This window comes from Phocoena sinus, chromosome 3 (assembly GCF_008692025.1).
Source record: "Phocoena sinus isolate mPhoSin1 chromosome 3, mPhoSin1.pri, whole genome shotgun sequence".
Classification (NCBI taxonomy): Eukaryota; Metazoa; Chordata; class Mammalia; order Artiodactyla; family Phocoenidae; genus Phocoena; species Phocoena sinus.
Genome location: NC_045765.1, coordinates 91134598 through 91149589, shown reverse-complemented (window position 1 = coordinate 91149589; position 14992 = coordinate 91134598). Strand labels below are relative to the sequence as shown.

The 14992-nt window shown below is 36.2% G+C and overlaps 1 protein-coding gene across 1 annotated transcript in view; it reads right to left on the bottom strand.

The window, feature by feature from the left end:
- Positions 1 to 345: 345 nt before the first annotated feature.
- ST8SIA4 (ST8 alpha-N-acetyl-neuraminide alpha-2,8-sialyltransferase 4) overlaps positions 346 to 14992 on the bottom strand; it is a 104980-nt gene continuing 90333 nt past the window's right edge. The window contains exon 5 of the mRNA XM_032627801.1: positions 346 to 4683. Coding sequence (XP_032483692.1) covers positions 4401 to 4683 — 283 coding nt within the window. The 3' untranslated portion in view covers positions 346 to 4400. The remainder of the gene's footprint in view (positions 4684 to 14992) is intronic.

Sequence of the window (14992 nt, the reverse complement as noted above, 5' to 3'; positions counted from 1 at the left end):
ACTGGCTTCTTCAGCCACAAAGCTGGAGTGACCCACTGACAACAGTCAGTGGGAATACAAATTGGATATAAATGACTGTAACTTGTGTAACACTCCATTCTCTCAACCACAAACAGAATGCACTACACAGAAAACTGTCAAGGATCTCCTGATGTTCATGGGCTTTTGATATTGTTCATATTGCCAGGTATACACTTTAAATAAATGATTTGCCAAATTGCCAGTGGTGGGGCTGAGGGGGAGGGAAAACAGAAGCACTAGCTAAAGCTTGTTAAAGCTTTATACTACCATATGTTGACATGTAAAGTGGAACAGAGGTCTTAGATATAAGAGATAAGAGAAAAATTGAAAAAAAAATGGGGGTTTAATTTATTTTACAGTTTTACAAATGATAAAACAGTAACACCCAATTGCTATACATAAACAAAAGGAAAAACAGTGTTGAACAGAATGAACTTGACAGAATAAACCTCATCTTTCAATTCCACAAATGATGTAAGAAATACTCAGTAGCAATTATCCTGTGCAGCAATACTATCTCTGTAAACTGTTTTTCTTCCCCCTGCTATATACATTTGAAACACTTGTGCTTTTGCCTACACAAAGAAACAGTATTTATTAAAAAGTGCTACTTAAATGGGGTGACACAGAGTCTGGAGCCACAATCTGAAAACTGCAATTCAAATACATTGCCAGCTTGAAGACATTTTTTTAATTTTTTTTTTTTTAAAGATTTGGATACACTAGACCCTTATTGTAACTCTAGGTATGAACAATGTAGAATTCAGTTATAAATAGATCCCTTTAAAGCAGGTTAGCAACTGAAGTTTCAAAAGAACTTCTTTATTCTAAAGTGGTCTTATCTCCAGAGTGCTTCACAGTGCAGGCCCCGAAGACATTAGCATAACACAAATCTAGTGTGTGTATATTACAGACTGTGTATACACACAGACACACATATATAACATTGTATATATGCATCACACATGTCTATTTGTACTATGTAGATATATCTATAACACATATATAATAAAATATCTATTTCTAGGTGGGCTTTATTTGGATTTTCTTCCATCAAATAGGAACAATAACCCTCTCTAGCTCAATCTGTCAAACGTTGGTATATTGATGTCTGATGGGGAAACTCTCAAACTTGTAGAGGTAACAACTAACTATACATAGCTCTTCCTACACCCCTTCCACAATTATAGACACTCCAACAATAACCACATGAAAACAATTCTTTTATGAACCAAATACCACACAGTGTGCATTATGACTAACTGGCTCAATTAGAAATAAATTACTTTGTTCACCCTTTTCCTGTGTAGTAGCTTAATAACTAGTTGGTATGTACACTACCTATAGCATTATTTAAATAAATTGTTTTTGTAAGCATATATGTAGAAATTCCCATTAGCAACTGATATATATTTCGTATGATATACAATACATAAAGACATTTGAATGCCCAGCACCTTCTTTCAGATAGAAAAACTTCCACAGTCATTTCATCAGTCCTGTGGGCTGAATCATTAGATTTGCCCAGAAAAGTCTGTTACTGATTTATTCTTTTTATTCCAGCAACTTAATTTTAAGTATAGAACAGGCTGGGTAATAATGATGAAAATGTTTCCATGGCCTCTTCATGTCAACAGCACAGTAACAACCATGTTCTCTAAAGGACAGGAATATTTCACAATCAGCTGCCTGAGCATTGCCAGGTACAGGTTTAAATCGTGAAAAGGAAATAAAATATTAAAGAAGTGAACGTATGATAGTCTCAAAGAAAAAAAAAACAGATATTTCAAGTATGTATTTATAATTTGATTTCATCATTATCCCTTTTGCCCCCTGATCGGTTAAATCTCAATTCTTTTTCTTATTCTTGCTGTTAGCCTTCAATGATTTCCTTGCCCTATCCCCGTAAGAAGGCCACAGTGGATCGCGAAGGGGAAGGGGAGATGGAAAGGTATACAACAGGGAATGAATTGGTCTTGTACAGTTTGTCTTCTTTGAACACTAAATGCCTTTAATTGAATTCGTTCTTGAGTATTGAAAGTTCCCTGAGATGAACAAAAATAGTCTCAGTCGATACTGAAGCCCTTTTTATATGCTGAGCATTTTCAGAACTGGGCACTGTATTTAGAGAACACAAAGCATAGGGTAACAAAGCAATGTGAAGCTAAAAAGGCACTACTCTATGTACATCTATGAGATAAACAATGCACAGAACAGTGAATGTCTGGGATGCTTTTGCTGTGGCCTTATAATTGTTTAAACACATTTGTTGAAAATGCAGTAAAAATGGCAAGGTACCTTGCTGCTGCTTTTTAAGACATACTTTTAATGAGTTCTGACATGTATTTTATCTACAAGAATTTACTCATGACTTCAAAATTTTTATTGAATTCAAATTAAAGGCTACTCAAACAACTTGTCTGCAAATAGTCCAAATTAAGTAATTACCTACTTTTGATTCATTGGGTAAATCAGACTTTTCAACCTTACATTCAAAATATTTATCTAGTACTTTAAAAACTTCCAAGAGGTAAAAGGTTCAATGATAAAAGTACATCATATTCTATCCATTTTTAGCTATGTGTCTTAATGGATTCTATTTTATGGGTTCTATTCTGTTTTCTTAGAGACACATAAATTCTCAGGAAATATAATCTTCTGTATCTCAAGGTTCTATCATATTTTTAAAAAGAATACCACATATTATTAATATATTGAGAACTGTAGTTACTGTGAATATCCTTTTTCTTGATAACAAATATATATATATATATATTCTTTATGCTATTCATTCTTTTTCAGACGGTCTTCCCTAAGAAACAAAACATACATACTCCTCATGCTATTTCTTCTTTTCTCAGACTGCCTTCCCTAAGAAACAAGAAGTAATCTATGTTGTTTCACGTCAAGAGTAGAAATGGGAACACAGTATTTCTGCTTTCTAAAGAAACAATTTACCATCAGAATTACCTACCAGCATAGTAATTACCAGAAATTGGCCTATTGGTCAATTCTATTATGTGTTAAAATGTTTAAAAATCACTTTGTAAAGAATTTCATGTGTTTCTCTGAAAACACATTAATGTGATAATGTGAATAAATTTAACTATAGAAAAAATATTGGTCAATTTAATTAATCTGAAGTGCAAAATACTGATGTACAGTTTCATTGTTAAACCTCTTAAAATTAATCATCTCCATGATGAAAGCAATACTCTATTAATCATATTATTTCTGCTCTAAGAAAATTTAACAATAATCTAGAGAGCATGCCAATCTTTCCATCTGAATAACAAGGGGGATATCAAAGAAAAGTCACATTTCAGCCCTTTCAAACATTTATTCTAATGGGCAAAATGCTTCCACAAAATCATTATGAAATGTAAAAGCTGTGGAACCTTCCTTCAAATAAAAATAAAGTTTAAATTTGGAAAATTTTAAATGCCTAGAGACAACTTTCGCTTTAGTAGCATAAATAATATATTAATATGTTATTTTCATGAAAGGAAAATGGTTTGTTGTGTAGACACATCAGTATAATCTTTGGTACCAAAAGAACATTTTTTTCCTGCTAATTTTACCATCTCAAATGACAGAGTTTATCTTTCCTTTAGAATGGCTCAAAATTACTGAGTGATACAGTTTATCTGGTACCTTCTACACTGTTGGGAAAAAATCTGGAGGTTTAGAGTTGTGCAAAATAAAATTTTTTTACAAAGTCATTGTGTGATAACCCTTTAAAAATACAAGAACTTTAAAAATGATCACTTGAAGGTTATTTATCTCATTCATTTTTATCTCAGAAGGATTTTCAAAGCACCCCAATACCCAAACCAAAAGAGATTCCAGAAGGCAAACAGAACAGAAACATAAAGTTCATGATCAGACTCAGAATCCTGACTGAAGGCATTTATTTGTTATTTAATCTTATGGATTTCACTGCTCAAACTGTTTCCATCTTGATTTCTGCTGACAGGACGGTTCAGTTTCCCCAAGGGCTGAGTTGTGTTCCTGGGTTCCTCTTCTCATGTGCTTGGCGTTGCAGTGGCAGCCCAACAGTGATGAACGTTTTTGCTTCATTAACTAATGACGAGTGCATTGTTGGATCTTGTAAACACAACTGATTATACATTCAAACTGTGTTCTTAGTGGAAGTGGCACTTACTAGGACCCTTGAAGTCAAAATACTTAATTTTCAGAGCACTTTGCAGGTATTTCATCAGTTGGTAGTGCATTTCTCATGAACGTCCTTTATCACCTTTCAGATAAGCGGTGGATGCTGAAACCCAGTCTTGTTTTGGATCCTGTTTTCAAATCTTAGGAAGCATCTTCAAGAAAAGAAGTGCATATTCAGTCTGTCTGTATGTTTCAGATGTGCTTTATTGCTTTATGCACTTTCCTGTTGTCAGTTTCAGAGCTCCTCTATTATGTAGCACATTTAATGTTTTGAATTCTAATGGCATTCTATGAGGGCTTGCATTGGAAAAGTACCTGTATTTTAAGTCATCATAGTAATGATATTTGACAGCTTTTCCATTCAGATCCTTAGGGAATGGCCAGAATCCATACAGGTGAATTTCATCACAGAATCTTGTGGCTAGGGTATACATGAGCAGACCTGTGCTGGGTCTTTTGATGGGAACTTTGTTTGTCAGCCAGTAACTGGGGAAAAAAACATACACACAAGAAAAGAATTTAGAGAAACGTTCAACATACCCTATAGCAAGTACACTTTGTATAATTAAAGTAAATGAAATTTGAAAAGTAACTGTATGAATGACATTAAAAAGACTGCTGAAGAAATAATATATTTCTTAAGAATTTAGAAAGTTGAATGCATTTATTTTATCTTTCTTATCCTTTATTTTCTTGCTTATTTTGCGGTCATATGAATAGCCAAGGGACCTGGAATGTGAGTAAATATTACTGTGGAATCTTGTATTCAAAAAGAACTAGAACAAAACATTTATATAACCTACAGAGTAGAATCTTCTCAGAAAGGGTTAAATATGACTGCAAAAGGTACAGTAATTGGGCAGTGATTAAGTAATTTTCCTAGATAAAGAGGATTTGAAACTATGCCTATAGGTTTTCAAAATCTTTAATATTTCAATTAAAAATCCAAACAAATAAATGCTTTGCCTGTATTATACTGACTTATTCAACTCCAATTTCTAAGTCACATTTTACTAAAGCTAATTAAGAATATTGCCGCAACCCGCAGAACAACATAACACAAATAACAAATATTTGTAAATAGTTCACCACTTATGCCATTTAAAATTTTGTTAGATAGGCAAACATATTTCAATGCTGGTAAGTATTTTATACTATTCATTAAAAAAGGCAATAAAATACTCCAAAATGTTTGATCCACCACTATTGCCAAATTTTCTTCACCTGAAAAACATGCACACTCACAACTTAATCATTACCTCTGGCAGGGAAGGAGGTGGCCAATACTTCTTGGCACATTCATTATCTTATGTGGAATCAACTACAAGTTAAGGAAGAGCGTGGATTTTCTCTGACAGTCAAAGTTGTACAGTTATAAGTAAAGTTAATAAATTGTTTGGTCTTTTTATTTTTGTTTTTATTATCTCCTATTCAGGGAAATATATACCTGGTGATCCAAATATGAGGGGAAGATTGTTCAATTCTGGTCGTTGCTGTGCTTAAATACTTGCCTCAGATTTTACATAATATTATTTCCTTTTTCTTAAAAAAAAATAACTTATGAAGCTTTCCAGGCTGGATCAAACACATGTAGACTACTGAATATGAAAAAACCCAAATTTTGTTTTATTTCATTTGGTTGAAGAAATATTCAAACCTCACTACAAACATCCAAAAAAGGGAAAAATATACTTAACCATTATTATTCCGGTTTATTTTTTTCCTTCTTTTTCACCCTTCCTTTGAACCAGGTTTGACCTTTCACATTTTTAATTTTTCTTGTTGGGTAAAGGCCATGTGTTAAATTTTGTGAGCAATGTGAAATGCATTATGAGCCTTTTGTTATCACAAGTGTTTTGAGAAAGCATATTCTCAGTAAAGAGGATTCATAAGGAATTGTTAGAGAAGAACATCTAAGAATTTTCTCATAACCCAAAGGTATGAGCAAAAGCCATAACATGTATATTGTTAGCATCTTGAAGAAATCACAGACATAGATTTCATGCAAGGAGAATAGTAAAACCACAGTCTGAAGGCTTTGAAGAAACTTTGATACAGCCTGAAGCTCTCTCAGCTCTGAGAAAGCAGGTGTTCTTAACATGGAATGGTTATTATAGGAAAGTTTTGTGAGCATGATTTGTGTGTGGTTACAAATGCCAGCTGAGGCAGTTGGTTAGTTTAAAAAAGTGCATTTATTTATAAATTTTTAAAGTGAGTGAGGCAAATTCAGTCAAAAAAATGATTATTTCCATGAGGGAATGTCAATTATTGGAAATAGTTTGGCAGTATAAAGGTCATGCTGAATTATCTTATTTCTAAAGCGGGGAAAAAATAGCTAGGAGAATATAACGTAATGCTATATCATTTGTATGGTACTCCAAGGTCACATTATATGTAATTACAAGATCACATTATAAATAAGCTTTGTGATGTTTGGCTTATAACAGTTTGAATAATTTCAAAGAAAAATAAACTACCCATTTGTCAGGACGTTTTAGGAGAAACAATGCAAAATAAATGGCTCTTATTGATTTCTAAAAAGAAATCAGAGGAAAATAGGCCTCAACAAATGCCATCAATATTTAACAGATAAATTGAAATAAAACCTTAAAGCAGGTCAAGAACTGCCATCATAAGTAGTAACATTCTGTGAAATTAAAAAAACATGAGAGAGGAGCTTCAAGATGGCGGAAGAGTAAGACATGGAGATCACCTTCCTCCCCACAGATACATCAGAAATACATCTACACGTGGAACAACTCCTACAGAACACCTACTGAACGCTGGCAGAAGACCTCAGACCTCCCAAAAGGCAAGAAACTCCCCACGTACCTGGGTAGGGCAAAAGAAAAAAGAATAAACACATTCAAAAGGATAGGGACGGGACCTGCACCAGTGGGAGGGAGCCGTGAAGGAGGAAAGGTTTCCACACACTAGGAAGCCCCTTCGCGGACGGAGACTGCGGGTGGCGGAAGGGGGAAGCTTCGGAGCCGTGGAGGAGAGGGCAGCAACAGGGGTGCGGAGGGCAAAGCGGAGAGATTCCTGCACAGAGGATCAGGGCCGAATGGCACTCACCAGCCCGAGAGGCTTGTCTGCTCACCCGACGGGCGGGAGGGGGCTGGGAGCTGAGGCTCAGGCTTTGGTCAGATCCCAGGGAAAGGACTGGGTTTGGCTGTGTGAACACAACCTGAAGGGGGTTAGTGCACACAGCTAGCTGGGAGGGAGTCCGGGAAAAAGTCTGGACCTGCCTAAGAGGCAAGAGAATTTGTCTTCCCTCTTTGTTTCCTGGTGCGCGAGGAGAGGGGACTAAGAGTGCCACTTAAGGAGGTCAAGAGACGGCGTGAGCCACAGCTATCAGCGCGGACCCAAGAGATGGGCATGAGATGCTAAGGCTGCTGCTGCCGCCACCAAGAAACCTGTGTGCGAGCACAGGTCACTATCCACACCTCCCCTCCTGGGAGCCTGTGCAGCCCACCACTGCCAGAGTCCCGTGACCCAGGGACAACTTCCCCAGGAGAACGCACAGCGCACTTCAGGCTGGTGCAACATCACACCAGCCTCTGCCACCGCAGGCTCGCCCCACATCCATACCCCTCCCTCCCCCCGGCCTGAGTGAGCCAGAGCCCCTGAATCTGCTCCTTTAACCCCATCCTGTCTGAGCAAAGAACTGACGCCCTCAGGTGACCTACATGCAGAGGCAGGGCCAAATCCAAAGCTGAACCCCGGGAGCTGTGTGAACAAAGAAGAGAAAGGGAAATTTCTCCCAGCAGCCTCGGAAGCAGAGAATTAAATCTCCACAATCAACTTGATGTACCCTGTATCCGTGTAATACCTGGATAGACAACGAATCATCCCAAACTGAGGAGGTGGACTTTGGGAGCAAAGATATATATATATATTTTTTCCCTTTTTCTCTTTTTGTGAGTGCGTATGTGTATGCTACTGTGTGTGATTTTGTCTTTATAGCTTTACTTTTACCATTTGTCCTAGCCTTCTGTCTGTCCGTTATTTTGTTTAACTTTAAAAAAATTTTTCTTAATAATTATTTTTTATTTTAATGGCTTTATTTTATTTTATTTTACTTTATTTTATTCTATCTTCTTTCTTTCTTTCTTAGTATTTTTTCTCCCTTTTAATCTGAGCCATGTGGATGAAAGGCTCTTGGTGCTCCAGCCAGGCATCAGGGCTGTGCCTCTGAGGTGGGAGAGCCAAGTTCAGTACACTGGTCCACAAGAGATCTCCCAGCTCCACGTAATATCAAATGGTGAAAATCTCCCAGAGATCTCCATCTCAACACCAAGACCCAGCTTCACTCAATGACCAGCAAGCTACAGTGCTGGACACCCTATGCCAAACAACTAGCAAGACCGGAACACAACCCCACCCATTAGCACAGAGGCTGCCTAAAATCATAATAAGGCCACAGACACCCCAAAACACACCACCAGCCATGGATCAGCCCACCAAAATGAGAAGACAGAAAGACACACAGCAGTTGAAGGAGCAAGGAAAAACCACACCAGACCTAACAAATGAAGAGGAAATAGGCAGTCTACCTGAAAAACAATTCATAATAATTACAGTAAAGATGATCCAAAATCTTGGAAATAGAATAGAGAAAATACAAGAAATGTTTAACAAGGACCTAGAAGAACTAAAGAGCAAACAAACAGTGATGAACAACACAATAAATGAAATTAAAAATTCTCTAGAAGGGATCAACAGCAGAATAACTGAGGCAGAAGAACGGATAAGTGACCTGGAAAATAAAATAGTGGAAATAATTACTGCAGAGCAGAATAAAGAAAAATGAATGAAAAGAATTGAGGACAGTCTCAGAGACCCCTGGGACAACAATAAATGCACCAACATTCGAATTATAGGGGTCCCAGAAGAAGAAGAGAAAAAGAAAGGGACTGAGAAAATATTTAAAGAGATTATAGTCGAAAACTTCCCTAATGTGGGAAAGGAAAGAGTTAATCAAGTCCAGGAAGCACAGAGAGTCCCATACAGGATAAATCCAAGGAGAAACATGTCAAGACACATATTAGTCAAACTGTCAAAAATTAAATACGAAGAAAACATATTAAAAGCAGCAAGGGAAAAACAACAAGTAATACACAAGGGAATCCCCATAAGGTTAACAGCTGATCTTTCAACAGAAACTCTGCAAGCCAGAAGGGTGTGGCAGGACATATTTAAAGTGATGAAGGAGAAAAACCTACAACCAAGATTACTCTACCCAGCAAGGATATCATTCAGATTTGATGGAGAAATTAAAGCCTTTACAGACAAGCAAAAGCTAAGAAAATTCAGCACCACCAAACCAATTTAAAACAAATGCTAAAGGAACTTCTCTAGGCATGAAACACAAGAGAAGGAAAAAACCTACAATAACAAACCCAAAACAATTAAGAAAATGGTAATAGGAACATACATATCGATAATTACCTTAAATGTAAATGGATTAAATGCTCCAACCAAAAGACATAGACTGCCTGAATGGATACAAAAACAAGACCCATATATATGCTGTCTACAAGAGACCAATTCAGACCTAGGGACACATACAAACTGAAACTGAGGGGATGGAAAAAGTTATCCCATGCAAATGGAAATCAAAAGAAAGCTGGAGTAGCAATTCTCATATCAGACAAAATAGACTTTAAAATAAAGACTATTACAAGAGACAAAGTAGGACACTACATAATGATCAAGGGATCAATCCAAGAAGAAGAAATAACAATTGTAAATATTTATGCACCCAACATAGGATCACCTCAATACATAAGGCAAATACTAACAGCTATAAAAGGGGAAATTGACAGTAACACATTCATAGTAGGGGACTGTAACACCCCACTTTCATCAATGGACACATCATCCAAAATGAAAATAAATGAGGAAACACAAGCTTTAAATGATACATTAAACAAGATGGACTTAATTGATATTTATAGGACATTCTATCCAAAAACAACAGAATACACATTCTTCTCAAGTGCTCATGGAACATTCTCCAGGATAGATCATATCTTGGGTCACAAATCAAGCCTTGGTAAATTTAAGAAAATTGAAATCGTATCAAATATCTTTTCTGAACACAATGCTATGAGACTAAGTATCAATTACAGGAAAAAACCGGTAAAAAAAAACAAACACATGGAGGCTAAACAATACACTACTTAGTAACCAAGAGATCACTAAAGAAATCAAAGAGGAAATAAAAAAATACCTAGAAACAAACGACAATAAAACACGATGACCCAAATCCTTTGGGATGTAGCAAAAGCAGTTCTAAGAGGGAAGTTTATAGCAATACAATCCTACGTTAAGAAACAAGAAACATCTCAAATAAACAACCTAACCTTACACCTAAAGCAATTAGAGAAAGAAGAACAAAAAAACCCCTAAGATAGCAGAAGGAAAGAAATCATAAAGATCAGATCAGAAATAAATGAAAAAGAAATGAAGGGAATGATAGCAAAGATCAATAAAACTAAAAGCTGGTTCTTTGAGAAGATAAACAAAATTGATAAACCATTAGACAGACTCATCAAGCAAAAAAGGGAGAAGACTCAAATCAATAGAATTAGAAATGGAAAAGGAGAAGTAACAACTGACACTGCAGAAATACAAAGGATCATGAGAAATTACTACAGGCAACTCTATGCCAGAAATATAGATCAATGGAACAGGATAGAAATCCCAGAGATAAACCCACTCACATATGGTCACCTTATCTTTGATAAAGGAGGCAAGAATATACAGTAGAGACAAGGCAGCCCCTTCAATAAGTGATGCTGGGAAAACTGGACAGCTACATGTAAAAGAATGAAATTAGAACGCTTCCTAACACCATATACCAAATTAAACTCAAATTGGATTAAAGACCTAAATGTAAGGCCAGACACTATCAAACTCTTAGAGGAAAACATAGGCAGAAGTCTCTATGACATAAATCACAGCAAGATCCTTTTTGACCCACCTCCTAGAGAAATGGAAATAAAAACAAAAATAAACAAATGGAACCTAATGAAACTTCAAAGCTTTTGCACAGCCAAGGAAACTGTAAACAAGACCAAAAGACAACCCTCAGAATGGGAGAAAATCTTTGCAAATGAAGCAACTGACAAAGGATTAATCTCCAAAATTTACAAGCAGCTCATGCAGCTCAATAACAAAAAAACAAACAACCCAATCCAAAAATGGGCAGAAGACCTAAATAGACATTTCTCCAAAGAAGATATACAGATTGCCAACAAACACATGAAATGATGCTCAACATCATTAATCATTAGAGAAATGCAAATCAAAACTACAATGAGATATCATCTCACACCAGTCAGAATGGCCATCATCAAAAAATCTGCAAACAATAAAAGCTGGAGAGGGTGTGGAGAAAAGGGAACTCTCTTGCACTGTTGGTGGGAATGTAAATTGTTACAGCCACTATGGAGAACAGTACGGAGGTTCCTTAAAAAACTAAAAATAGAACTACCATATGACCCAGCAATCCCACTACTGGGCATATACCCTGAGAAAACCATAATTCAAAAAGAGTCATGTACCAAAATATTCATTGCAGCTCTATTTACAATAGCCAGGACGTGGAAGCAGCCTAAGTGTCCATCGACAGATGAATGGACAAAGAAAATGTGGCATGTATATACAATGGAATATTACTCAGTCATAAAAAGAAACAAAATTGAGTTATTTGTAGTGAGGTGGATGGACCTAGATTCTGTCATACAGAGTGAAGTAAGTCAGAAAGAGAAAAATAAATACCATATGTTAACACATATATATGGAATCTAAGAAAAAAGTAAAAGTTCATGAAGAACCTAGGGGCAAGACAGGAATAAAGACACAGACCTACTAGAGAATGGACCTGAGGATATGGGGAGGGGGAAGGGTAAAGTGTGACAAAGTGAGAGAGTGGCCTGGACATATATACACTACCAAACATAAAATAGATAGCTAGTGGGAAGCAGCCGCATAGCACAGGGAGATCAGCTTGGTGCTTTGTGACCACCTAGAGGGGTGGGATAGGGAGGGTGGGAGGGAGGGAGACGCAAGAGGGAGGAGATATGGTAACATATGTATACGTATAACTGATTCACTTTGTTATAAAGGAGAAACTAACACACCATTGTAAAGAAATTATACTCCAATAAAGGTGTTAAAAAAAAATCAAAAAAATACATAACCCCCCCCCCATAAAAACCATAAGGAGCTAATCCAAATGCCATCAGTAAGAGTTTACTATGTGCTTATATAACTTTAATGTCATGCTTGAAATTGTTTAGGCTAACCTAAACTATCAAGATTCAGTATTTCCCTAGGAACACAGTACAATTTTAAAGTATCTGAGAGTGCCCACTTATATACAAGCTGACATTTAAATACTATACATTTCTTGTGAAGAATTCATCAAAAATAGACAATTAAATTTTTAACCCTAATTAGGAAAAAAAGATGGAAAACAATGTATTGATAAAATAATGAACTATTCATACTCTAAGTCAGTACAAGCTGTTCTAATTTTTATTTCAAGTTCATATCTGTTACATTTTAAAATTTAGCAATGTTTTCAATTTAGCAAATAATCTAGTTTCCATTGTATGTATTTCTTTTTATAGAAATCGATGTTTTAAAATCATAAAATCCATGCAGGCTCCCTGTAGAAGATTTGAAGCAAAAGGAAATGAATGAGGAAGAAAACTATTACCTAAAATCCAACCACATAGAGATAATTACTGCCACAATGTACTGCATCCTTTTGTTTTTCTAGCTGTTTTGGATCTTAATATATATTACAATCATTCATAGACATACATAGAAAATTTTTCATCAGCTAGGCTCAGTTTTACTTCAGATATTATTAATTCCCTCTCTCCCTCCCTTCCTTTCTGCTTTAATACTCTAATAGTCTGTCTTGTTTTATGAAACAAACTCACCCTGGATTTGCTATATAAGCTTTTGAACATTTCTTTTTATAGATGCAATACTCTCCCTAGGTCTCACAGCTTCCCAACAAGGAGTCTTATCTACTCTTCCTCCAGCATATCAGTCCCATTTCTTATTGCAAACAAACTCAACTTGGAATGCCTTTACTCACCAAATCGGTGAGGTATAGAAGGCCATATATATGGTTACAAGATGTGGATGTGAATCTGTAATATAATGCTCATGAGTCATTGGGAAAACTACTTCACTTCCTTGGAACTTGGTTAATAATATTTAACATACAAGATTGTTATGATAAAGTAAAAGAGATTGTAAGTATGTAAGAACATATCATAAAGCTTGACACATAGTAACAGTAGTTGAACTTCAACATACCCCACACAACCCATTCTTCAATCCCACTCACACATCCTACTTTTCTCCTGGCACCGTCTATAACTACATATTGGTTGGACAATTGTGGTCATGTCGTTTCACCTCAGTGGTCTGTTTCCTTAGGTGAGAAACAGAACCATCTGACTGTATGGCTTTGGGGCTTCCTCCATCTATAAGATTCTATTGCTGTTTCAAATCTCTCCACGAAACTGCACGCTCCCTGAAGCTGTGTGAAACTCTCTTGCTACTGCTCCATTTCCTCCTCCCCATTCTGTTCCCTTTACCTTCTTTTAGTTTTTAATATACTGCAAAGCAAAGGTACTTGGTGACAAGTTGATATTATAATGGGTAATCACAGGCAGGCGTACAAAATGGAGTTGGGAGGCTATTGAGGATCTGGTCTCAGACACATCTCTGCACCACTGAAAACCTGAACTGTCTTTGAACTGTACCAGGCCCAAGCACACCACCAGCCGTATTCAGAACAACACCTGCCAGCTGCAGCCTTACGGTCTCAAGGTCTCTCCCTGTAACTATGCAACCATTTCGGATTCCAACCAATCTCTTTACTTAACAAACACCCATATTTCTTCCCAGCTCCAATTATAATTACTGATAAACAACTCGTGTAACTAACTGCAACCTTGTGTTTTTTGCCTTTATAAGCCTCCCCTATTGTATAGTCCTGTGGAACACAATTCAAGTGCTTCTTGAATATATGTCTCCTGGGCCACAATCCTAACAAACCCCAAATAAACACCTTTTTATTTCCAACAGGTCTCCATTTCTAAAATTTTGCTTAACATACCTAATAGGTGCTTTTTAAAGCCTGCAATATGTTCAATTTTATCTCATAATAAATTAAATAATCACCTTATGAGCCAAAATAAATGATTTCAAGAAACCCATGTTTTAGAAATAAAAGCAAAAAATGTTATATTCAAAAGTAGTGATTAATATACTGATGACAGCTCACACTCAACACATTGGCAAACAAGGAATATTAATTTGTATTTATGTTTAAACAGAGAAGCCAAAACGTTTAGAAGTAATATAATATTTTTTCCTCTTAAAACATTCTTCTTCTTCTTAAAATCAACCATGAAAATGTCTAAAAGAATTTGAATACAGAGTATGAAATCCCACTGTGCCAAGAGTTTTAATTTAGTATTTATACTATATGCAAAGTTTCCATTCATGAGTCCAGAAATTCTCTTCTCTGGGATGGGAGATGGAGCACACAGCATATTGTGCCTGTGCATTCTTACTTCCGCAAGAGTCTTCTCTATTTCTCCTCCCGTATTTATCTTCCCACAACCGAGCTTTGTGCTTGGCTCCAGAGGAAGAGTCTGTTAAAGGTAAATAACATGGCTTCTGGTTGTAAAATAGCTGCAGAAATTTGAGATATTATAAAAGAATTAGCTTTCTATAATACATCTTTGCAGAAGAT